At 35.9% G+C, this 24641-nt stretch overlaps 1 protein-coding gene across 1 annotated transcript in view; it reads left to right on the top strand.

Moving 5' to 3' along the window:
• Window positions 1-13235, top strand: part of LRRIQ3 (leucine rich repeats and IQ motif containing 3) — a 227473-nt gene extending 214238 nt beyond the window's left edge. The window contains 1 exon segment of the mRNA XM_073234129.1: window positions 12885-13235. Coding sequence (XP_073090230.1) covers window positions 12885-13041 — 157 coding nt within the window. The 3' untranslated portion in view covers window positions 13042-13235.
• Window positions 13236-24641: the final 11406 nt, after the last annotated feature.

The raw sequence follows: 24641 nt of genomic DNA, 5'->3' as shown, positions 1-24641 counted from the left end.
AGAAACTTTCAGTTTTGATCACGCATTATGAACTATAAACAATCAGATCAAATATGAATATTTATTTGATTTTTATACTTGATTTATATGTGGAGCCCAAATTTCTCCTTTTATTATTATTATTATTTTTATTTTTAATAAAATGTTGAAGTGGTAGGTAGATGCAAGAAAAGGGTAGAAAACATAGTTTAGTGTTGTAAGAGAGCAAATGTAGATAATCAGGTGTGTGCCTGTAGACTATGTGTTAATCCAAGCTAGACAAGGGCATTGAAACATCCACAGATGCAGAAGAGTTCTCTCAAAACGGGGTGGGGGTGAAGTTCTAAGTCTCACCACTGTTGGTCCCCAATTTCTCACCTGATGGCCCCCTGCGACTGTGCCTGTCTTAGGTTGTTCCTCCCTTGAAGAATCTTACCCGTCTCTGGCTAACCAGTCAACTTCCGGGGCCGTACAGGGAGATGTAAAGTTGGTAAGTGAGAGAGAAGCCATATTGTTTGAAAAGGTTAGCTTTTTAGTTCTTTGCAGATTTATGCCCTGTGGCTTCTATGCCCAGCATTTGTCTTGAGGTATCTTTACCATTTGGAGGAATTATGATACTCGGTAAATTTGATATGAGGCACGAATTCTATTTAAGGGTTGTAATTAGGAAGGAAGAAGAAAAGCTATAGAGGTAGCAGATGGAAGGAAAACATGGGAAGATTGATTATTTCTTTGACATATCTTCTTGTAGAGTAACTTAAGCATGTATAGGTTTTAAACTCTTAATTAAATTGCACACACACATTAACATAATAGGAATACAGTTACATAACCAAAGCATACTTATAATTACCAGCCATCTCCAGTGAAGCCAAGAAAACCAGTTAGGCACCCTAGGCATTTGTGAAAATTTGTCTATGATATGATGGATATTATCCAACTGTACTTGAACAGTCAGAGAAATCAGATAAATTAAAACAACCCATTCCTGGGAACTATTCACATCCCATATGTTCTTTTAACAGTAGATAGTCTGTAGTTGTAAGATTTGGAGGGCTAAAACCGGTACTTCTCCTAATTCTTGGTTGAGTTCCAACAGTATAGATCCAGTCAAATTTGTTGTTTTACTGAAAGCACAGGCCAGCTTAGATATCTCCTTTTTCATTCCAATGGCAAGTCCAGGAACTGGTGGGATGGATGCAGCTACAACTGCAGCATCGCCTGGATCTTTGTTGAGGTTTTTTGATGATCATCTTCTGCTATGACTCTTCCAGAGAGTGCTGATGTTGGAAGTTCTTCTTCATATCGTATCTTAGTTCATTTTCTGGGTAGCCAAATTAGGCTTTGATCCTCTGTATAAACACAAACAGACCATTTGCCCACACTTTGATATGCCATTTATACCATTGTGTATAACTCATTGGAGGTCACCACACAGGAACTGCTTTTTTTTTTTAAGAGAAAGGAATATTATCAGAAAAGTGTACCTCCATAGCCACTCATCTCACACCCTTTAAGTGATCGAAATTAAGGATATTTAAAGCATTCATTAATCATTGATTTACAGTTAGTTTTATCCTATCAAAGAGTAATCCCCCTTTTCTTTCTTTCTTTTTTTTTATCTTTAATCTACACTTACATGAGGAATATTATGTTTACTAGGCTCTCCCCTAAACCGGGTCCCCCGTATAAACCACATTACAGTCACTGTCCATCAGCATAGCGAAATGTTGTAGAATCACTACTTGTTTTCTCTGTGTTGTACAGCCTTCCCCTTTCTCCCACCCCCCCATGCAGGCTAATCTTAATACCCCCCTTTTTATCCCCACCCTTATCCCTCCCTACCCACCCATCCTCCCCAGTCCCTTTCCCTTTGGTACCTATTAGTCCATTCTTGAGTTCTGTGATTCTGCTGCTGTTTTGTTCCTTCAGTTTTTCCTTTGTTCTTATACTCCACAGATGAGTGAAATCATTTGGTATTTCTCTTTCTCTGCTTGGCTTATTTCACTGAGCATAATACCCTCCAGCTCCATCCATGTTGCTGCAACTGGTAGGATTTGCCCTCTTCTTATGGCTGAGTAGTATTCCATTGTGTATATGTAACAGATCTTCTTTATCCATTCATCTACTGATGGACATTTAGGTTGCTTCCAATTCTTGGCTATTGTAAATAGTACTGCAATAAACATAGGGGTGCATCTGTCTTTCTCAAACTTGATTGCTGCGTTCTGAGGGTAAATTCCTAGGAGTGGAATTCCTGGGTCAAATGGTAGGTCTGTTTTGAGCATTTTGATGAACCTCCATACTGCTTTCCACAATGGTTGAACTAATTTACATTCCCACCAGCAGTGTAGGAGGGTTCCCCTTTCTCCACAGCCTCGCCAACATTTGTTGTTGTTTGTCTTTTGGATGGCAGCCATCCTTACTGGTGTGAGGTGATAACTCATTGCAGTTTTAGTTTGCATTTCTCTGATAATTAGCGATGTGGAGCATCTTTTCATGTGTCTGTTGGCCATTTGTTATTTCTTTTTTGGAGAACTGTCTGTTCAGTTCCTCTGCCCATTTTTTAAGTGGATTATTTGTTTTTTGTTTGTTGAGGCGTGTGAGCTCTTTATATATTTTGGATGTCAAGCCTTTATCGGATCTGTCATTTACAAACATATTCTCCCATACTGTAGGGTTCCTTTTGTTCTATTGATGGTGTCTTTTGCTATACAGAAGCTTTTCAGTTTAATATAGTCCCACTTTTCATTTTTTCTGTTGTTTTCCTTGCCCGGGGAGATATGTTCAAGAAGAGGTCACTCATGTTTATGTCTAAAAGTTTTTTGCCTATGTTATTTTTGAAGAGTTTTATGGTTTCATGACTTACAGTCAGGTCTTTGATCCATTTTGAATTTACTTTTGTGTATGGGGTTAGACAATGGTCCAGTTTCATTCTCCTACATGTAGCTGTCCAGTATTGCCAGCACCATCTGCTGAAGAGACTGTCATTTTGCCATTGTATGTCCATGGCTCCTTTATCAAATATTAATTGACCATATATGTTTGGGTTAATGTCTGGGGTCTCTAATCTGTTCCACTGGTCTGTGGCTCTGTTCTTGTGCCAGTACCAAATTGTCTTGATTACTATGGCTTTGTAGTAGAGCTTGAAGTTGGGGAGTGAGATCCCCCCTACTTTATTCTTCTTTCTCAGGATTGCTTTGGCTATTTAGGGTCTTTGGTGGTTCCATATGAATTTGTGAACTATTTGTTCCAGTTCATTGAAGAATGTTGCTGGTAATTTGATAGGGATTGCATCAAATCTGTATATTGTTTTGGGCAGGATGGCCATTTTGATGATATTAATTCTTCCTAGCCATGAGCATGGGATGAGTTTCCATTTGTTAGTGTCCCCTTTAATTTCTCTTAAGAGGGACTTGTAGTTTTAGGGTATAGGTCTTTCACTTCTTTGGTTAGGTTTATTCCTAGGTATTTTATTCTTTTTGATGCAATTGTGAATGGAATTGTTTTCCTGATTTCTCTTTCTATTGGTTCATTGTTAGTGTATAGGAAAGCCACAGATTTCTCTGTGTTAATTTTGTATCCTGCAACTTTGCTGAATTCTGATATTAGCTCTAGTAGTTTTGGAGTGGAGTCTTTAGCATTTTTTTGTGTACAATATCATATCATCTGCAAATAGTGACAGTTTAACTTCTTCTTTACCAATCTGGATTCCTTGTATTTCTTTTGTCTGATTGCCGTGGCTAGGACCTCTAGTACTATGTTAAATAACAGTGGGGAGAGTGGGCATCCCTGTCTAGTTCCCGATCTCAGAGGAAAAGCTTTCAGCTTCTCGCTGTTCAGTATAGTGTTGGCTGTGGGTTTATCATATATGGCCTTTATTATGTTGAGGTACTTGCCCCCTATTCCCATTTTGCTGAGCGTTTTGGTCATGAATGGATGTTGAATTTTATCAAATGCTTTTTCAGCATCTATGGAGATGATCATGTGGTTTTTGTCTATTTTTTTGTTGATGTGGTCGATGATGTTGATGGATTTTCGAATGTTGTACCATCCTTGCATTCCTGGGATGAATCCCACTTGGTCATGGTGTATGATCCTTTCGATATGCTGTTGCTTTCTGTTTGCTAATATTTTATTGAGTATTTTTGCATCTACATTCATCAGGGATATTGGTCTGTAATTTTCTTTTTTGGTGGGGTCTTTGTGGTTTTGGTATTAGGGTGATGTTGGCTTCATAGAATGAGTTTGGGAGTATTCCCTCCTCTTCTAATTTTTGGAAAACTTTAAGGGAATGGGTATTATGTCTTCTCTGTGTGTCTGATAAAATTCCGAGGTAAATCCGTCTGGCCCCGGGGTTTTACTCTTGGGTAATTTTTTGATTACTGTTTCAATTTCTTCGCTCGTAATTGGTTTGTTTAACTTTTGTGTTTCTTCCTTGGTCAGTCTCAGGAGGTTGTATTTTTCTAGGAATTTGTCCATTTCTTCTAGGTTTTCCAGCTTGTTGGCATGTAGGTTTACATAGTAGTCTTTAATAATTCTTTGTATTTCTGTGGAGTCTGTCATGATTTTTCCATTCTCATTTCTGATTATGTTGATTTGTGTTGATTCTCTTTTTGTCTTAATAAGTTTGGCTAGAGGCCTATCTATTTTGTTTATTTTCTCAAAGAACCAGCTCTTGGTGTTGTTGATTTTTGCTATTGTTTTATTCTTCTCAATTTTGTTTATTTCTTCTCTGATATTTATTATGTCCCTCCTTCTGCTGACTTTAGGCCTCATTTGTTCTTCTTTTTCCAGTTTCGATAATTGTGATGTCAGACTATTCATTTGGGATTGTTCTTCCTTCATCAAGTGTGCCTGGATCGCTATATACTTTCCTTTTAAGACTGCCTTCGATGCATCACACAGAATTTGGGGCTTTGTTTTGTTGTTGTCATTTGTTTCTATATATTCCTTGATCTCTATTTTGATTTGTTCGTTGATTCATTGATTATTAATAAGCATGTTGTTAAGCCTCCATGTGTTTGTGGCCCTTTATTTTACTTTGTAGAATTTATTTCTTCTTTTATACCTTTGTGGTCTGAAAAGTTGGTTGGTAGAATTTCAATATTTTGGAATTTACTAAGGCTCTTTTTGTGAGCTAGTATGTGGTCTATTCTGGAGAATGTTCCATGTGCACTTGAGAAAAATGTGTATCCTGTTGCTTTTGGATGTAGAGTTCTATAGATGTCTATTAGGTCAATCTGTTCTAGTGTGTTGTTCAGTGCCTCTGTGTCCTTACTTATATTTTCTCTGGTGGGTCTGTCCTTCTGAGTGAGTGGTGTGTTGAAGTCTCCTAAAATGAATGCACTGCATTCTATTTCCTCCTTTAGTTCTGTTAGTATTTGTTTAACATATGCTGGTGCTCCTGTGTTGGGTGAATATATATTTAGAATGGTTATATCCTCTTGTTGGACTGAGCCCTTTATCATTATGTAGTGTCCTTCTTTATCTCTTGTTACTTTCTTTGTTTTGAAGTCTATTTTGTCTGATATTAGTTCTGCAACCCCTGTTTACTTCTCGCTGTTGTTTGCCTGAAATATATTTTTCCATCCCTTGACTTTTAGTCTGTGCATGTCTTTGGGTTTGAGGTGAATTTCTTGTAAGCAGCATATAGATGGGTCTTGCTTTTTTATCCATTCTGTTACTCTGTGTCTTTTGATTGGTGCATTCAGTCCATTTACATTTAGGGTGACTATTGAGAGATATGTACTCATTGCCATTGCAGGCTTTAAATTCATGGTTACCAAAAGTTCAACATTAGCCTCTTTAGTATCTTACTGCCTAACTTAGCCTGCTTATTGAGCTGTTATATACACTGTCTGGAGATTCTTTTCTTCTCTCCCTTCTTATTCCTCCTCCTCCATTCTTCATATGTTGTGTGTTTTGTTCTGTGCTCTTTTTAGAAGTGCTCCCATCTAGAGCAGTCCCTGTAGGATGCCCTTTAGAGGTGGTTTGTGGGAAGCAAATTCCCTCAGCTTTTGCTTGTCTGGGAATTTTTTAATCCCACCATCATATTTAAATGATAGTCGTGCTGGATACAGTATCCTTGGTTCAAGGCCCTTCTGTTTCATTGTATTAAATATATCATGCCATTCTCTTCTGGCCTGTAGGGTTTCTGTTGAGAAGTCTGATGATAGCCTGATGGGTTTTCCTTTATAGGTGACCTTTTTCTCTCTACCTGCCTTTAAAACTCTTTACTTGTCCTTGATTCTTGCCATTTTAATTATTATGTGTCTTGGTGTTGTCCTCTTTGGATCATTTCTGTTGGGGGTTCTGTGTATTTCCATGGTCTGTTCGATTATTTCCTCTCCTAGTTTGAGGAAGTTTTCAGCAATTATTTATTCAAAGACACTTTCTATCCCTTTTCCCTCTCTTCTTCTTCTGGTACCCCTATAATACGGATAGTGTTCCTTTTGGATTGGTCACATAGGTGTCTTAGTATTGTTTCGTTCCTGGAGATCCTTTTATCTCTCTCTATGTCAGCTTCTATACATTCCTCTTCTCTGTTTTCTATTCCTTCAATGGCCTCTTGCATCTTATCCATTCTGCTTATAAATCCTTCCAAGGTTTGTTTCACTTCTGTGATCTCCTTCCTGACATCTGTGATCTCCCTCCAGACTTCATCCCATTGCTCTTGCATTTTTCTCTGCATGTCTGTCAGCATGTTCATGATTTTTGTTTTGAATTCTTTTTCAGGAAGACTGGTTAGGACTGTCTCCTTCTCAGGTGTTGTCTCTGTGATCTTTGTCCGCCTGTAGTTTTGCCTTTTCATGGTGATAGAGATAGTTTGCAGAGCTGGTATGAGTGATGGCTGGAAGAGCTTTCCTTCTTGTTGGTTTGTGGCCTTCCTCTCCTGGGAGAATAGCGACCTCTAGTCGGCTTGTGCTGGGCAGCTGTGCGCAGACAGGGCTTCTGCTTCCTGTCCAGCTGCTATGGAGTTTATCTCCGCTGTTGCTGTGGGCATGGCCTGGCTCGGGCTGCTGCTCCAAAATGGTGTAGCCCTATTGGAGGGGTAGTGGCCGGGAGGCTATTCATCTCTGTAAAGGGCCTCCGTGCTCCCTGCTGCCCAGAGGGTTAGAGTGCCCAGAGATCCCCAGATTCCCTGCCTCTGGACTAAGTGTCCTGCCCTGCCCCTTTAAGACTTCCAAAAAGCACTCTCCAAACCAAAACAACAACAGCAACAACAACAACAAAATATGAAATAAATATAAAAAAAAAAAAAGAAAAATGCACAATTTTCTTTGTCCTCAGGCACTGGTCTGAGGCATCCGCTCACCGGTCTTGCTTGCCTTTTCCCCTAGTATTGGGGTACCTGTCCCTTCAAGACTTCCAAAAAGCACTCGCCAAAAATAAAAAATAAAAAAAACAAATGGCCACTCCCATTTCTTTGTTCTCCGACGTCGCCCTCAGGCACCCGTTCACCGGTTCTGCTGCCCTGTTTCCCTAGTATCCAGGACCCCACGCATGCACTGTATCTGTGCACTGGTCTGGATGGCTGGGGCTGGGTGTTCAGCAGTCCCGGGCTCCTTGTCTCTCTGTGCTCACTCCTCTCCTCCTGCTGGGAGCTGGGGCGGAGGGGCGCTTGGGTCCCACTGGGCCGGGGCTCATATCTTATCCCCTTCGCGAGGCGCTGGGTTCTCGCTGGTGTGGATGTGGTCTGGATGTTGTCCTGTGACCTGTGGTCTCTATTTTAGGAAGAGTTGTCTTTGTTATATTTTCATAGATATATGTGGTTTTGGGAGGAGATTTCTGCTGCTCTACTCACGCTGCCATCTTGGCTCTGCCTTCCCATAATATCTTGTTAAGTAGAAAAAATATATTTTTCTTCTCCCGAAATTAAAAGCATCTTCCTTAATGTGTATGCTCTGTGTGTATGTGTGTGTGTGTGTGTGTGTTTGTGTGTGTGTGTGCATGATTTTTAGAAATAATTTACTTTAATACAAATATATTTTGGAAAGGAGAATGAAAACATCTGGTATATCAAAAAAAATCCAGTGAAAATCAATGTTACAGAATTTGAATTGGCTTAGTTTTATTACAAAAAATTGAATGTCTGGCCATCATGAATTTGTATAGGATACAGAGTTAAGTGAGCTTCCCTAACATATCCTAACTAAATTATCTTCTTTTATAAGCTACTGCAAATATATTTTCCTTGAAAGCATGCACAGGAATATGGCAATGTTCTGGTTAGCCAATAGCGTGTCCTAAAAGGCACTGCTTAGTTGTATAATGTTTTAAAAGAAAAAATGAGTATCAACATGAAGGAAAGAGCTATGACTGAAAAAGTAAAGTCCATCTAGAGACTTCAGAAGTTTTAAATTCTTTATCTACTGGTTGATTTTTTATTAGTGAATCAAACACTTGACCTACAAGTATTCTGATGAATCTCAGTGATGTCCAGTGAAGTCATTACTGAGAATGTAGCACCCTGTTCCTGCTGTAGAATGAGGAAGAATTAAAGAAGAAATGGGATCCATAAAACTCTAGCTGAGGAGGTTGATCAGATACTCAATGGGTATTTAAGAATGAATGAAAAGAGACTTTGAAATGAAATAATTAATGTATCTGGTAAATGCTGGTCATGAGTTTCCCAAAATATTCTTGTCCATAATCTGAAAAGGTGATCATACTGCTCAGGGAAGATCAGCAAGGTGTCCCTTTTGAAGTAGTGTACCGATTAGAATGGAAGATCTGGCATATAAAGCAGTTGGTCATCCAATTACATCATCTTTTTATTCTTATTTTGGGCCCAGACTGTTTATTCTCTTCATTCACTGTGGTCTTGTCTCCTGATTTGTAAGTCTTTTCTCTATCCAGCTCCTTCTGTAACCACAGTTCACTTCCAAATTCATAAAAATAACTCTCCCATTGCTTAACCTAGACATTTTTGGATCCCAACAACCTTTCAACTAATTACCAGATATATTTAAAAAAACCTCATTATTTGAAATTTTCCCACCTCTTAAATTTTAATCTATCGTATACTGATCTATGAACAAAATCTTCTATCTTTTCAACTCTACTTTCACCATATGTATTCTTCAAATATATTATGATACTCATCCCTCAAATAATCTTCCTTATAGACTTATTTTCTTCTTCATTTCTAGTATAGCCTCCAGGGTTCTCCAATTATTCTGTTCTCCATTCCATTCACAGTTCTTTCCTTTCTGAAGTTCTTTCCTTTCATTGCCTCTGCCATGCTAATCACCCCAATCCCTACTTTGAAATAATCCAACTGTGTTTTCACTTCTGTATTCAGGTAAAAATGGCTAGAAGAAATCACTACTTGCAGATTTATGCTGATATTAACTGTATGGTCTCCAGCTCTAGCTTCTTCCTTAGTTGCTTGCTCTTTTTCTTGTTAGCTGCAAAAGTGATTTCAAACCTTCCTCAACTACAGCTTCCTATTCACACCACCCCTGACCTCTCATTCTCAGTGAGCCATTTCATCTATTTCCCAAAGAAATTTTAGGCCTCCAACTTGAATTCATTTAAATCCATATCCGTATCTTCCTATGTCCTTACCTATAAATTCTACACATCTTATATTTACCCTCACTTCCTTTTCCACTGTCTCAGGAGTAGGCTCCTTCCTGTTAAAAGGTAATAATCCCCCTGTTAATGCTCCTAGGAAGCTTTAAAATTGGGTATTGCCAGGCCTCTGTGCTGGGCATCATTATGATTCCCAAAAGATATCATGCCTTGATCCCTATAACTATGAATAGGATAAGTTACCACACCTGTGAATATCCACCTTACAGGGCAAAAACGATTCCTCCTGTGTAATTAAGCATGCTAGTCCATCAACTTCAAAATAGGAAATAATGCTGGATTATTCAAGTGGGCCCCATAGCAGTATAATCACATGAGTCTTTAAATGCAAAGGCAAAAAAGAAAGTTATATTCACAGTAGGAGAGAGTTTGACATGACATTGCTGACTTGAAGATGGAATAGGCCATATGGAAAAGAGAAGGAAATGAATTTTGGTAATAACAGCAGTCTTAGAAAGAAGGCCTCAAAACCTGGATGTGAACCGCATCTCTGACTGACACCTTGATTTCAGTCTTGTGAAAACCTAAGCAGAAAACTCAACTGAGCCATGCTGTGGCCTGGACTTAGGACCCATGGAAACTGAGATAATATATGGTCATTGTTGTAAACCAATACGTTTATGGTAATTTCTTACACAGCAATAGGAAAACACAGGCTCTAACTCTTTTCCTTTCCCGAGATTGCTTTGGCTATTCCAGGATCTTTGCATTTTCATATAATTCAAATATTAATAAATTCAAAATACCTAAGTATATTTAAATGTCTTCATCTAAATTTAATCTTATGTATATTTAAAACAGATTTAAATATTAATTTCTATCCAAAGGCTCTTTGCATATTAATTATTCTTGCATTGAAGTAATAGATAAATTTGGGGAAAATTGTCATGTTAATAATATCACCTTCTAGTTCTTGAACATAGTATAACTCTACTAATTTAGGTCTTTAATTTTTTTTGGCAAAATTTTGTCATTTTCAGGCATAAGCCTTGCATATCTTCTGTTAAACTTACATATAAGTAATTTATATTTTTTGATGGTATTGTAAATGGAGTTTCTTAGTTTCATTTTCCAATTATTTGATCCTGGTATATTAAATATAATAAATTATTGTACTTCTCACTCTCCAGTTCATTTACATAGTTTATTTTACTTTTATTTTTTTATATTTTGTCCACAGTTTATTAACTGTAGGAAAGCTATTTCAATATATTTCTTAGACTTAATTAGTATCATTAATTACATATACAATTCCCTTTTGCCATGACTTCTGTTCTGCTGCATGTCCAGACATGACTACCCTCCAGAGCTCCTGACTCAAATTAGGTGTAGCTAATTTTCATTTGGTGATTATTAAATGCCAGGCATCCCTCTAAGGATTTTTAAATGCATTAGCTTATTTACTCCTTTCTAACCCTATGATTTGGATTATCCCTTCTTAAAAATGAAATAAATGATTGAGACAGAATTTAAATAACTTGTTCAAAATCACACAATCAGTAAGTTGCAAATCTGGGCTTTGAACTCAAGCATAATGGTTTTTCTGTTTCTACTTCACTTAACCATAAGCCATTGCTTCTCTATATTCAACTCCCTGGGCATTACCACAGATAGCCAGGCTCTTTAAGTTGAGTATTACCAATTTAAACAGAGCTCCAATCTTTCTCCCACTCTAGCTGCTCTTTCTGATGAATGCCAATGCCCTATTATCTATCCAATAAAAGGAATTCTTAATCTCAAGCACTCAAAAGGATTTTAAGTGCATTAATTCATTTAAGGTACATTAATTCATTTAGTTTTTTTACTAAGCCCTATGAGTTGGATTATCATCTTTTTAAAGATGAAGAAAATGAGATAGTGGGAACTTAAAATAGCTTTTCTAAAATAACATAGTCTGTAATTTTCAGACTTTCTAGACTTAGACTTCTCTTCTACTCTCCAAGTCCAGAATTCTGAGTATGCCTAAATACAATTTATTAAGGGTTTCATGATCTGGTCTAAGTCTGTTTTTCCAGACTTACCTCCTCTACTGTTCTTGTCAGAACTGTATGACCCAGCCAATTAGAATATTGAAACTTCTCAGAGTATACCAATCTGTGCTATCCTCTTTGCCTTTATTTTAGCTGTTCATGCTATAAAATAAACATGTTTGAACAAAATGTTCTTCCTTCTATTTTCTTCTTGGAAAATATACATCTTTCAAGACTTAAGTTCAATAATTATGTCAACTCTGGAGCATTTCTTGTCTCCTGTTTTCCAGGTTATATTTACTAATTTTTTCATGATGCCTCTGTGTCATTTACATAGTGCTTTCATTATGGTACTACAGTATTCCATTCATGTGTGCATATACCTTTATTTCTCTTTATTTTCTATAAGTTTCTCATAGTTATATCATATCATATCTGTATTTATGTTTCTAGTATCTGGAGATAGTGCCAAGCATTATAATACATAACTATTGAATGAATGAGGATGAATGAATTTTCCTAATGCCCATGACATTTTCCAGGTTTGACAGAATAACCTTGTCCACCTTTTCTAACTTAAGAGTCTGTATTAGTCTGCTAGGGCTGCCATAACAAAATGTCACAGACTGTGTGGATTAAACAACAAATTTATTTTCTCATGGTTAAAATTTATTTTCAACCCAGTTTTGAGCCTGGGAATCCAAAATCAAGTTGTTGCCACATCTGGTTTCTCCTTAGGCCTCTGTCTTCTGCTTACAGATGGCTGCCCTTTCATTGTGTTCTCACGTGGTTTTTTTCTGTGTGTGCACATCATTTCTGTCTTTTCAACTTCTTATAAATACATCACTTAAATTGAAAAATATACCACCCATATAATATCATTTAAACTTAATTACCTCTTAAAGACCTTATCTCCAAATATAGTAACATTCTAAGGTACTGGGTTTAGGACTTTGACATATGAATTTGGGGCTGGGGGAACACAGGTCAGTCCATAACAGAGTCCTGGAAGAAGCATGGATTTATTTGGTGAGGCTTATAAAAAAGTTCTGCAAATCATGGGCATGGTCTAGTTTAGAAGCTTGTGCAAGGAGATTTATTTCTTGTTACTCATACTAACAGTATTTCTTCTATTTATTGATAGATGAAATCTTAGAAATATTATCCCAATATGAATATTATTGAATTATATAACAAAATTTGCGATAAGTTAAGTTCTATTTTTTTCCTATTTCTATATGTCTATTTTGAAGACTTCTATCATTAGCAATCTGACTGCTATGATTTTAGTAATTTAAAAGTATCTCATTCTACTATCTTTCTTTTTCCTATTAGGGCTCAAGAAGCATGTAAAAGACACTGTGAAGAAAAATTTGTTATTGATATGATTGCCTTTCAAAAAGCTTGTGAAAGATTTCAAGATTCTAAAAGAAAAGTTGCAACTATAAAAGGAAATTTAGTCTTTCAAGTTCCCAGCGGAATGACAAAATGAACCAATGCCAGATCACATTCTATGGTCATTTTGAATTATAGCCATTATTTTAGTTAAAGGACTGAAATAATAATATGAAGGAAGAAAATGCTCTATATCACAAGATGCATTTGTATGTAAATTCTCTAAAAATTATAAAGAATAATTAAAATATTTCTCTTGTTGATCATAATTTATCTTATATCAAGTTGACTTAAAACCCCCCAAAAGTTCCTTTATATATCCAGATGTCCTGATTAAAACTGATTTCATTTATTGCAGAAAATATTGCACAGGCATTGCTTATATTGTTTCATATCCTGAGTATAGCAATTTGTAAGCTATTTTCAGTTTCCCTGGCAACCTTAGCATAGTAATTTCTGCCCCAGCTGCTGACTTTTATTAAGACATTGTATACTTTGATTAGTTTCATTACCTGCTTTTACAATTTATATTTGTTTTTTTTTTAAAAACAATTTCTGAATTACTTTTTTCAATCTAAAGATTTCACCATAATGGTGATTCATGCTTTTATAGAAACTCAGAAAATATTATATAAAATACAAATACAAAATTGATATTAACCAATTCTTTTAACTTCCTTGTACACTGTAATATTTTTGTACATTTACTTTTGATGCATTTTATTTTTGCATATATAAGGGAACAGGGGAGAGAGAATGAGAGAGGACACATATAATTATGTAATTATGATCTGAAGTACACAACATAGCACACATTAACAAAGTCTATTTAATATATATATTCATGGTATAAAATTTAAAAATTAAATAAGAATATTAAAAAGGTGTAAAAGTCCTTTATAAACTGTGAGTAAAGTTTCAATAGTATTTCCATAATTTAGAAAGATAAATGTCTCATTATCATTATGACATTGCTTAATACAATGTAACTAATATTCAAAATCTCTAATACTCATCACTTATATAAGCAAGTTTAAAAAAAAATCTTTCTTTTTAAAATTATCTAATTATATTAGTCTGTGGTAAATTTCCAAACCTTAAGTATTTTACAACAGCAGGTATTCAGTTGTGCTTCTATCCTGGATAGAAGCCTGCCAAACAATGCTGGTAACATTTTCCTATTGTAATGTAAAATAACAGCTGTCTATTTAAACCCATGGCATCAAACTCTCATTTTCTTGTTAATTTGCAGATAATGAGTAAATCATATTGGTATTTCTAATTAGTCTTCAAAAGAAAAAAAAAAGTGAGATATTATGAGGTGGTAAAAAGCATGTCAGATATAAGTTCCCATAAGTTAAGTAATATCTGTTACCTCAGTTTTCTGTTCTGTATTTGGAAATTATACATATTTTTTTTTGATTTAATGAAAATAATCCATGTCATATAGTATTGTTATGATAGATACTTAAGTAAGAAAAAACAAAGCAGCAGTGCCTTCCACAGATGAGCTTTTAATAAAGAGAAGTGTGTTATAGTGAAAGCCATGTAACTACAGGAGTATATGCCCACTATCTTTGTGGGACTTGAAGGGCACCATCAAAGAATAGTAGAATTTTTTGTGTGATTTTTTAAATATCATTAATTAATTCAGTCAAACATTAAATGTTTTGCCCTTCCTCTATGCCTCCATTCCATACTGTGGATTTTTTTATATTCTTTATCACACAACAGATAAGCAGTAATTTCCTTGATTATTTCCATTCAATTGTGAGCTTCTTGAAGACAAAGTCTGTTTTACTCATCTATGTGTTTCTGTTACCTGTACTGAGGCAGATATTACACTACACACAATGCTGTTTCTGTTTATAGCTCTCTTTTTCTATTTATGTGCTGTCCCAGGTCAGTTTCATGACCTGTACTGCTATTTACTGTTTATGTTTTGAAAAATCAAAGATCTGCATTTCTAGGTTATATCTTTCATTGTAATAAATCTCCTGTATCTCCTGCATAGTAGATAACTTACTTTCAAGGCCTCTAATATTTTTAAATTATGCATTAAAATTGAATTTATTATTAATATTATTTTACTATTTTCCCCCTACCCAATCTTGCTTCTCCTTCTATAGTCCCAAACTACCATAGATTTATAACCATCTAAATGGTTTTCCATATTAAAAGTTTAGAACATATCCTTGTCTCCTTTCTCTTACCCTACCATATCTTTTAAATACAAAGCCTATAAATTCTATCTGCAGAATGCTTCTGGGGCAGAGACTGGCTAACTTTCCACCAAACCTATTTTCTATTTCTCTAGGACACAACTAGTTACATTTCCTAATCTCCTTTCCACACTTAATAGCACAAGACTGAATTCTGATCAGTGAAACTGGATAAAAGTAATTGGCAGCCCTTCTAAGTATGTACCATGCACTATCTTCCATGATTGTTTCTCTTCTTTGGCCATCTTAAAAACACATGTTTAAGATGACTTAGCCACAAAATGAAAATAATCACTGCTTGCAGTGTGATCAAGAACACCTGTGTTGTCCCTCACTGGTCCAAAGGAAAATTCAGTTATACTGAGGACTTTGTAATTCCCATCAATTCCATTAGTCCAGCAGCTAACAGAGAATGTGGTACCAAAAGGAAGGGTGCTACCATCACAAAATCCTAGCATAGGTGCTGTTGGTTTTCATGGGTAGTGAAGAAACTAACATTGAGGATAAAAATATGGAGACTAAGATCTACTGATGGTGTAGCTCAGTGGTTGACAAATTTTTTCCTAAGGACCAGATAATAAATATTTTAGGTTTTGTGGAATATATGGTGTCTATTGCAACTACTCAATTGTTGCGGTACAAAGATACAGTCATGTATAAAGTATAAACAAATGAATGTAACTGTGTTACAATGAAAATGTATTCACAAAACAAGGAGGCTGGCCAGATTTGGCCTATGGGCCATAGTTTTCCAACTCTTGCATATTTTTAGATTTTATATATGCAAGGGTGGTAGGCACTCTCTTCTAATCTAATATAAATCTTAAACATGATGAATTTCTCAAATATTTATAACCTTCCTTATACTAATAAAGCCACCTTAAAGTGTGGTTGCATATTTAAATAAATTTGTTTACATATTCTAGTAATTCTAAAGTATTTCATAATAAATCACCATTAAAACAATATATAAATACTGGCACAAAATTTGCTTAAAAGGGAAAGTGCCATATTGAAGCCAAGATTATAATAGGAAGAAACAGGAGTAGATTACACTGAAAAGGGGACGATGGAAAAAAAGGAATTAGAGCCAAAGAGATGATGCACTGTGATCCCTTTCTTTGAATAGTGAGATACCAATAGAAGTAAAGCTTTCTTTTCACTTCTTCCTAGAGTTTTCTTGGGAGAAGCAGTGGCCACTATAGGACCAAAGCAGTATGGAGAGATTACGGAAGCAGCATCTCATTTTAGAAGAAAACTAAAAGAGGTTGATTATCAACTTTTTCTTCTTTTTCTTTCTTTGAACTAAAGAGTAAATTTGTATTGTGTGTCCAGTGATCCATCCGGTAGCCCAAATCGTGTAATGTTGGAGTGCAATGGTTAAGGGTGCACACAGGCATCGGAACCAGTAAGACCTGGTTTTTAAATACTTTGCCATTTTAACTGTGTGACCTAGAGAAAGTTATTGAAGCTCAATAGAAGTTTCATTTTCTTCATTCAGAAAAGAGATAGTATATGTAAAAGATTTAGGATATTACTATATCATGATAAACACTCAGTTCATGGTAGTGAGACTTAGGTGCAAAAGCAGTAGAGATTTCATGAACTCATGAGAGATGACTCATTCTCTTGAAATTCACCTGGAGTCTTTTTATTCTTTTTCATTATATTTTGAAGAAAATGTTTCCTAAATTTTATATTCATCTGCCTGTAGGAGTGGGTCTTGTGATTATTGAATCTAACAAGTCAGATTTCAAGTCGTTTAATGCAGTGGGTGGGTAGGGGGATGGATAGGACAACAGCAAGAGAAAAAGAGGTCATTATGGAAATATATGGATATTTAGGGTATCATACAAGGACAAGATTAGACAGAGACTCTAAAATGTTTCCCAGATAAGAGTTTTCTGGCTATTGTTTAACCATTTATAATTTATATAAAATCCCAGTGTTTATAATTTCTCCACAGAATGGATCACCTCAGGCCCAATCCTCCAATTCAGAAAAATTTTATTTTCTCCATAGATTTTTCTTTTAGAAGTCTGCTTTCCATTGTCTTCAGAAACATTTGTCAGTTCCACTTTCAGTTAGAACACAGAAATCACATTGTTCTGATAACTACTCAGAGTGAATAAACTCATTTGCTCTTTCTTTCCTTCTCCTTCCCCCCACTTATTTATATGTAAGAGTATCTATATCTATCTATCTATCTATCTATCTATCTATCTATCTATCTATCTATCATCTATCTATCTATCATCTATCTATCATCTCTATCATCTGTCTGTCAACTAGAGGACTGTAGATGAAAAGGAAATTATAGGAACTAAATTCTTGGTAGAGAGAAGCCCTTCCTGGGTGGGCAGAGATGTCAGATTTGGGCATGAGACTTGGGCCTATCAGACAGAGAGATTTGGGTGAATTAATTTAAACTTACAGTTTTATAATTTATAAATTTATGAATATTTTTGGATTGGTGTGTAAATCAGAATCTCTAAAACTTCCAGCCATAAAACTCCCAAGGATATTGCTCCTTGCTGAATTTCTCAAGTGGAACTTCTGCTGAGTTTTTATTAAGTCAGGAAGCTAGAAGGTGGTGCTGGAAAAGAGACAGGGAGATGGGTGGGGAGAGTGAGGGAGAAACCATAGAGAGGAATTGATTGATTGGTAATCTTTCATGCTTAGGTTCTAAAGACTTTCTAGGAGGGAATAGTAGTATATGTATGGTTGATTTCAACCTCAAAACCATATATAGAACAGAAACCTACTGAAGCTGAAACAGGGTCCCAGTCCAACTCAATCCCTAATTGGATGAAAGTGACCAATCCCTTACTTGGGAAGCCTGAAAGGATTTTTCCTCCGTAAAAGGAAATCCTTAATAGAAAACTTAACTCTGCTCTCTCCAGTTATTTTAACACAATGTCTTACAAACAATAAAGCTATGAGACACATAAATAGGTAGGAAAATATGACACACCATTAAGAGGAAATATGGCAGAATTTTTCCCACAGATGGTTCTGATGTTGGATTCAGTAGATAATTGTAAAATAAGTTTTATAAGTAGGAAGACTGAGCAAATGGACTAAAAGATGGAGAATTTCAACAGGGAAATAAAATTCCTAAAAGAGAACAAATCAATATTCTCGAAGTTAAAAATGCCATATCATAACAATGTATTGAGTGGGCTTAGTAATATGTTGGTCATTGCAGAAGAAAGAATCAGTAAACCTGAAATCTCCCAAGCTAGAGCACACAAAGGAAAAAATATATATACAAAACAAATATTTAAGGCTCTCTTACCTAAAGGTAATTCAAAGTTATAGAACAATATTGAGAGATGGAGAATTTATAACAAATGCCTGTTGATCTCACAATGGCTGAAAGCAATGCAAACTTTAAAGTGTTACTGTTAGGTGTTAGTTCCCTCCACTGCTGTAAACTTCATTATTTTCAGATTGCTTATGTCTAAAATTAACATAGAAAACTTTTTCAATTAAATATATTAGACATATATATTATATATAAAAATATATTTGGTTCACTTGTTTTCTCATTTTACTCTTTCAGCCAGTTCATTTTTAAAGGCATGTTATAATTCTGTAGGACTCTCATAGAATAACTCTTGCGTTTACTGCAAGATTTTTTATTTCTCCACCTACAGACATAGATCACATCTATGTGTAGGAATATACACAGTGAAAAATGCTTAAAGAACCATATCTGATTTCTGCCCAGAATTCCCTCTTTAGAAGTTCTATAATACTCCTTGATTTGTTTCTAATCTTTATCGTCTACTAGTATTATGTGTTACTTATGTCCCAGTCACATCAGAATGTCAGTGGTTCTTGAAAATGCCATAATTTTCTGCCTTGCTCCTTGACTCCAGTGTTTTTTCCTCCCAGCTGGAATGCTCCATATTATAAATACCACACAAATAATTTACCAAGATACCTAATACCTCAACCATGTGGGCTATGAAAATTTGACCAATTCTTCCAATTAAATTCTATACCTTCTCCTGTAATACTATAGTACTTAAAAATATTGTATTCTGATTATAAAAGCAACATCATTTTTAAAGTAGAAAGTACATTAAAATTTATGAAGTAAAATGAATAGCATTTAAAAGCCTATGACTTATAGATAATCATTGTTAACATTTTGCAGTCTTTTTTTCAGATTTAGGTGTGTTTGTGTGTCCTCTTCACTGGTCTTCCCTCTTTCTCACACAACCCTTCTACCCTACTCCATCACTTTCTAGGTCACTGACACACAATTGTTAGCTTAGCATTTCTTGCTTTGGCCACACCCATATCCCTGTAGTAACTGTAACATATAAAGAAAACTAGTCAACGTCAGCACCACTGAACTCATCTAAACATATTCCCTTTCCAAGCAGTTTTTATTGTTTTATTGTTTATTGTAATTACTATATCATAATGGATGAATATACACAGGGTGATACAGCAAAATCAAGGATAAATAGTAGCACCTGCACATATTGGGAAAGAATTATCCCATTTTTATGTTGATACAGATCCTGAGCTGAACCAGGAGGCAGAAGTGGGAGGGGTGCAATCTATCTTCCTACCTTATTTTAAGCAAGTAGAGTTTTTCTGTTTCCTGAGGCAAAGTTCAGATAGACTAGAGAATGTTTTTTTCAGTTTGATGGGCATTTATCCTCTTTCTTTTTTGAACATCTGTATCTCAGTACTCTTCTTATATTTGTAGAATCTTCTCTCACAGTGTGGATTTGTAAGGAAAAACAGGCCTGTCTTTCACAGTGAGAACTAAACGGACCAGATATCCCCTGTCCCCACTTTGTCAAATTGTGTGACCAATTAATTTTTCTTGCCCAGCACTCTGGACCTTGAGGAGGTATTGCTAAGACAGATACGGTTGAGATCTTTTTTACAGCATTGACATTTCATATGAAACAACTACTAGTTTCCTATGGAAACAGTACCAGAAGTTCTTACCAGATTCTTCCTTGTCATGACCTTGCAGGTCTCAGATTCTCTAGGTTCCTGCCCATGCCTTAAGCTGGGAATCTACAGGCTTCCTTTTCCTATTAAGTTTCTAACTATCTTGAGGAAATAAAAGTTGCTCCACAATGGGAACATGAAAGTATATGGCTAGAACCTCAGCCATCCCTTGAAACATCTCCACATACTTCTATGTCTAGGGCTAACATTAATGGAAGACTACTGCCATACTTTAAAAGAAAGAGCTTATGTTTCTCAGGAATGAGTGGGTAAACCTACCAAGTGAAGCCTCCTGTTCTAGTGAAGTGTTGGCTGAAGACAAAGGGTATATTGAATGGGTGGTACAGGAGAGCTTCATATAATCTAATTGGCCTTATAAATACATGCAGAAATAAAGATCACAACTTCCATTCATACTCTTTTCATTGTTCTGCCATGAATATGTTTGCATAATTCTTTTCCTTCTTCATTTCTTCTAGTTCTTATATGTATAATATTACTGAAATAGCAAAATAAAACTAAAGAGTAATGGAGACTGTACAGTGATCCCAGGCTCTAAACAGGATGTAGTAATTATGGGGGGAATGAAAAGTGTTAGTATCAAAAGAAGGGAGTAGGTGGACATTTGTCAAGTTCTTTTGTTTGTTTTTGTCTCTAACTCACTGGAATGCTTTTTTGGGGAAATATCCTTTGGCCAAGTCTCACTTTGAGATATGAACCTATGTCCCAACATAAAATTTAGAGGGATCAAATAATTTTCACCCTGACTTCTGGCATATAGAGTCATCTGTTTGATGCTCATGCTAGCACTTTTAATGTTGAAAGAGTGATACAAAGACCAGAGGCAATTAACAAGTCATTTATGGTGGCATTAAGCATCCAAAAGTGATACTAGCAAATTTCCAGTGTTAGCAATCTAAAAGAGGGTTATGTCTGTGGCATTGTCCCACCAGGACTCCTGCTACCTAGTGTCCTTTGGTTTCTGCCCATTTTCTAAGCTAGTTCCCTAGATTTCTCCTGTTGATTCATTCTCAAGTTACTTAATGTCCTTCCAGTGAGTACCTTTATTGCTCTCACTAGCAATGCTCACAGTTGCATGCAAGAGTATGAAGAATTCTAATACACCTAGTTCATCTGATTAAACCTTAATTTTCAATTGTAAACCATTTTTCTGTTAAGTTGACACAGACGTTTTAACCTATCATGAAGATTTTAAGTGTACTGAATGTAAAACACATAGAGAAATGCCAGGGCCACAAGAAGTATTAGACTATTATAATGCTGACAATTATCATATTAATTTGCAATTAAAAAGTTATTATTATTAGTCACTTTCAGTGCTGTGAGTTTTCATCCTTTGGGGAAATGGAAGGGGATGCTTCAGAGCCTGATAGTCAGGAAGCACAAAATGAAAGCCAGTCATAGTACTTTGAGTGCACAGCCCTGTGATGCTCATCTTACCTTGTCTTCTGGTCATCTGTTTCATTTTTTAATTGTCCCAGTTAGATTATAACAGCCTTGGGGTCAGAAATGTGTGTCACCATCTTTCTGTTCCCACTTGTCTCTGGCTGAGTCCTATACACCACAGGTGGTCCCAATGACCATTCACTTATTTACATCTTCTTCAGCTGTGATTTAGTGCGCGTTCCCTCGTATGACTAAGTTGAAAGACGTTCTTAAAGCCTACATCAAAAAGAACAGAAAAACTTCTTATATATTTTTTCAATTTTATTATAAATGTGTATAATGAAATGACTGAATAATTAGTACCTCTTTGTCGTACGTTTTTATGGCCCCTTTGTCACCTTTATGACTCTTTGTCTTCTGAATATATGTCTTAGGCAATTCAAGTCAAACATTCTGTCATATGCTTCATGTATCAATCTCATAAAATCAGACTTCCATAAAAATCACACCCCAGTGAAAAAACCCTCAGCAAAATAACTAATTATCTCCTGTTGGCCAAATCATATGAACACTTTTCATTCCTTATTTTTCTGTAATTTGGAAACATTAGATACAACTGATTTCTACCTCTTTGATGCATCTTTTTTTCACCTCAACTTCCATGTCATCATGCACTGTTCTTCATATTCTTACTCAATTGCTGAGCTTCCTTGGGTTTCTACTACTTTTTCCCCAAATGTTAGTGTTACTCAAGATTCCACCTGCAATATTCTTCTCAATCTATATATGTTTCTTGGTTAATAGTATGCAGGGCTATGGTTTATGACATCACCTAAATTCTAACACAGCCTAATTTTTTTTTAAATAAGAATTAATTTTATTTATTTATTTTTTGATTTCGCACATTTATTTATATTTGTTTATATTTTTATTAAGGTATTATTGATATACACTCTTATGAAGGTTTCACATGAAAAAACAATGTGGTTACTACATTCATTCATATTATCATGTCCCTCCCATACCCCATTGTAGTCACTGTGCATCAGTATAGTAAGATGCCACAGTGTCACTATTTGCCTTCTCTGTGCTACACTGTCTTCCCCATGATTCCCCCACACCATGTGTGCCAATCATAATAACCCTCAATCATCTTCTCCCTCCCTCCCCACCACCTACCCAACCCCCCTCCCCTTTGGTAACTGCTAGTCCTTTCTTGGAGGCTGTGAGTATGCTGCTGTTTTGTTCCTTTAATGTTGCTTCATTGTTGTTGTTTTTTTAGCTATTGTGGAATTTTTCCACATATATTCTTTTTTATTTTTTTCTTTTGTTGTCATTAATCTACAATTACATGAAGAACATTATGTTTACTAGGGTCCCCCCTTCACAAAGTCCCCCCCACAAACCCCTTTGCAGTACTGTCCATCAGCATAGTAAGATGTTGTAGGATCACTACTTGTCTTCTCTGTGTTGTACAGCCCTCCCCATCCCCCCCACATTATACATGCTAATTGTAATACCCCCTTTCTTTTTCTTCACCCTTATCCCTCCCTTCCCTCCTATTCTTCCCAGTCCCTTTCCCTTTGGTAACTGTTAGTCCATTCTTAGGTTCTGTGATTCTGCTGCTGTTTTGTTCCTTCAGTCTTTCTTTGTTCCTATACTCCACAGATGAGTGAAATCACTTGGTGTTTGTCTTTCTCTGCCTGGCTTATTTATACCCTCTAGCTCCACCCATGTTGCAAATGGTAGGATTTGTTTTTTTCTTATGGCTGAGTAATGTTCCATTGTGTATATGTACCACATCTTCCTTATCCATTCATCTACTGATGGACACTTAGGTTGCTTCCATTTCTTGGCTATTGAAATAGTGGCTTTTGGATGTAGAGTTCTATAGATCTCTATTAGGTCCATCTGTTCTAGTGTGTTTTTCAGTGCCTCTGTGTCCTTACTTATTTTCTATCTGGTGGATTTATCCTTTGGAGTGAGTGGTGTGTTGAAGTCTCCTAAAATGAATGCATTGCATTCTATTTCCTCCTTTAGGTCTGTTAGTATTTGTTTCACATATGCTGGTGCTCCTGTGTTGGGTGCATATATATTTGTAATGGTTATATCCTCTTGTTGGGCTGAGCCCTTTATCATTATGTAATGTCCTTCTTTATCTTTTGTTATTTTCTTTATTTTGAAGTCTGTTTTGTCTGATACTACTGCAACACCTGCTTTTTTCTCCCTGTTGTTTGCATGAAATATCTTTTTCCATCCCTTGGCTTTTAGTCTGTGCATGTCTTTGGGTTTGAGGTAATTCTCTTGTAAACAGAGACTTTTTTATCCATTCTATTACTCTGTGTCTTTTGATTGGTGCATTCAGTCCATTTACATTTAGGGTAATTATTGAAAGATATGTACTTATTGCCATTGCTGGTTTTAGATTTGTGGTCACCAAAGGTTCAAGGTTATCTTCTTTAGTATCTTACTGTCTAGCTTAACTCGCTTATTGAGCTATTTTAAACACTGTCTGGTGATTCTTTATTTTTCTCCCTTCTTATTCCTCTTCCTCCATTCTTCATATGTTGGTTGTTTTATTCTGTGCTCTTTTGTGTTTCCTTTAACTGCTTTTATGAGCAGTTGATTTTATTTTTTGCCTTTAGTTAGTATTTGGTTGGTCTGCTTTCTTTGCTGTGATTTTATTTTTTCTGGTGACATCTATTTAGTCTTAGGAGTGCTCCCATCTGGAGCACTCCCTCTAAAATACCCTGTAGAGGTGGTTTGTGGGAGGCAAATTCTCTCAACTTTTGCTTGTCTGGGAACTGTTTAATCCCTCCTTCATATTTAAATGATAATCGTGCTGTATACAGTATTCTTGGTTCAAGGCCCTTCTCTTTCATTACATTAAATATATCATGCCATTCTCTTCTGGCCTGTAATGTTTCTGTTGAGAAGTCGGATGATAGCCTGATGGGTTTCCCTTTGTAGGTGACCTTTTTCCTCTTTCTAGCTGCCTTTAAAACTCTGTCTTTGTCCTTGATCTTTTTCATTTTAATTATTATGTGTCTTGGTGTTGTCCTCCTTGGGTCCCTTTTGTTGGGGG

The sequence above is a fragment of the Manis javanica genome, chromosome 4 (assembly GCF_040802235.1).
Source record: "Manis javanica isolate MJ-LG chromosome 4, MJ_LKY, whole genome shotgun sequence".
Taxonomy (NCBI): domain Eukaryota; kingdom Metazoa; phylum Chordata; class Mammalia; order Pholidota; family Manidae; genus Manis; species Manis javanica.
The sequence above is the reverse complement of the archived record's forward strand: the minus strand, read 5'-3'. Positions and strand labels throughout refer to the sequence as shown.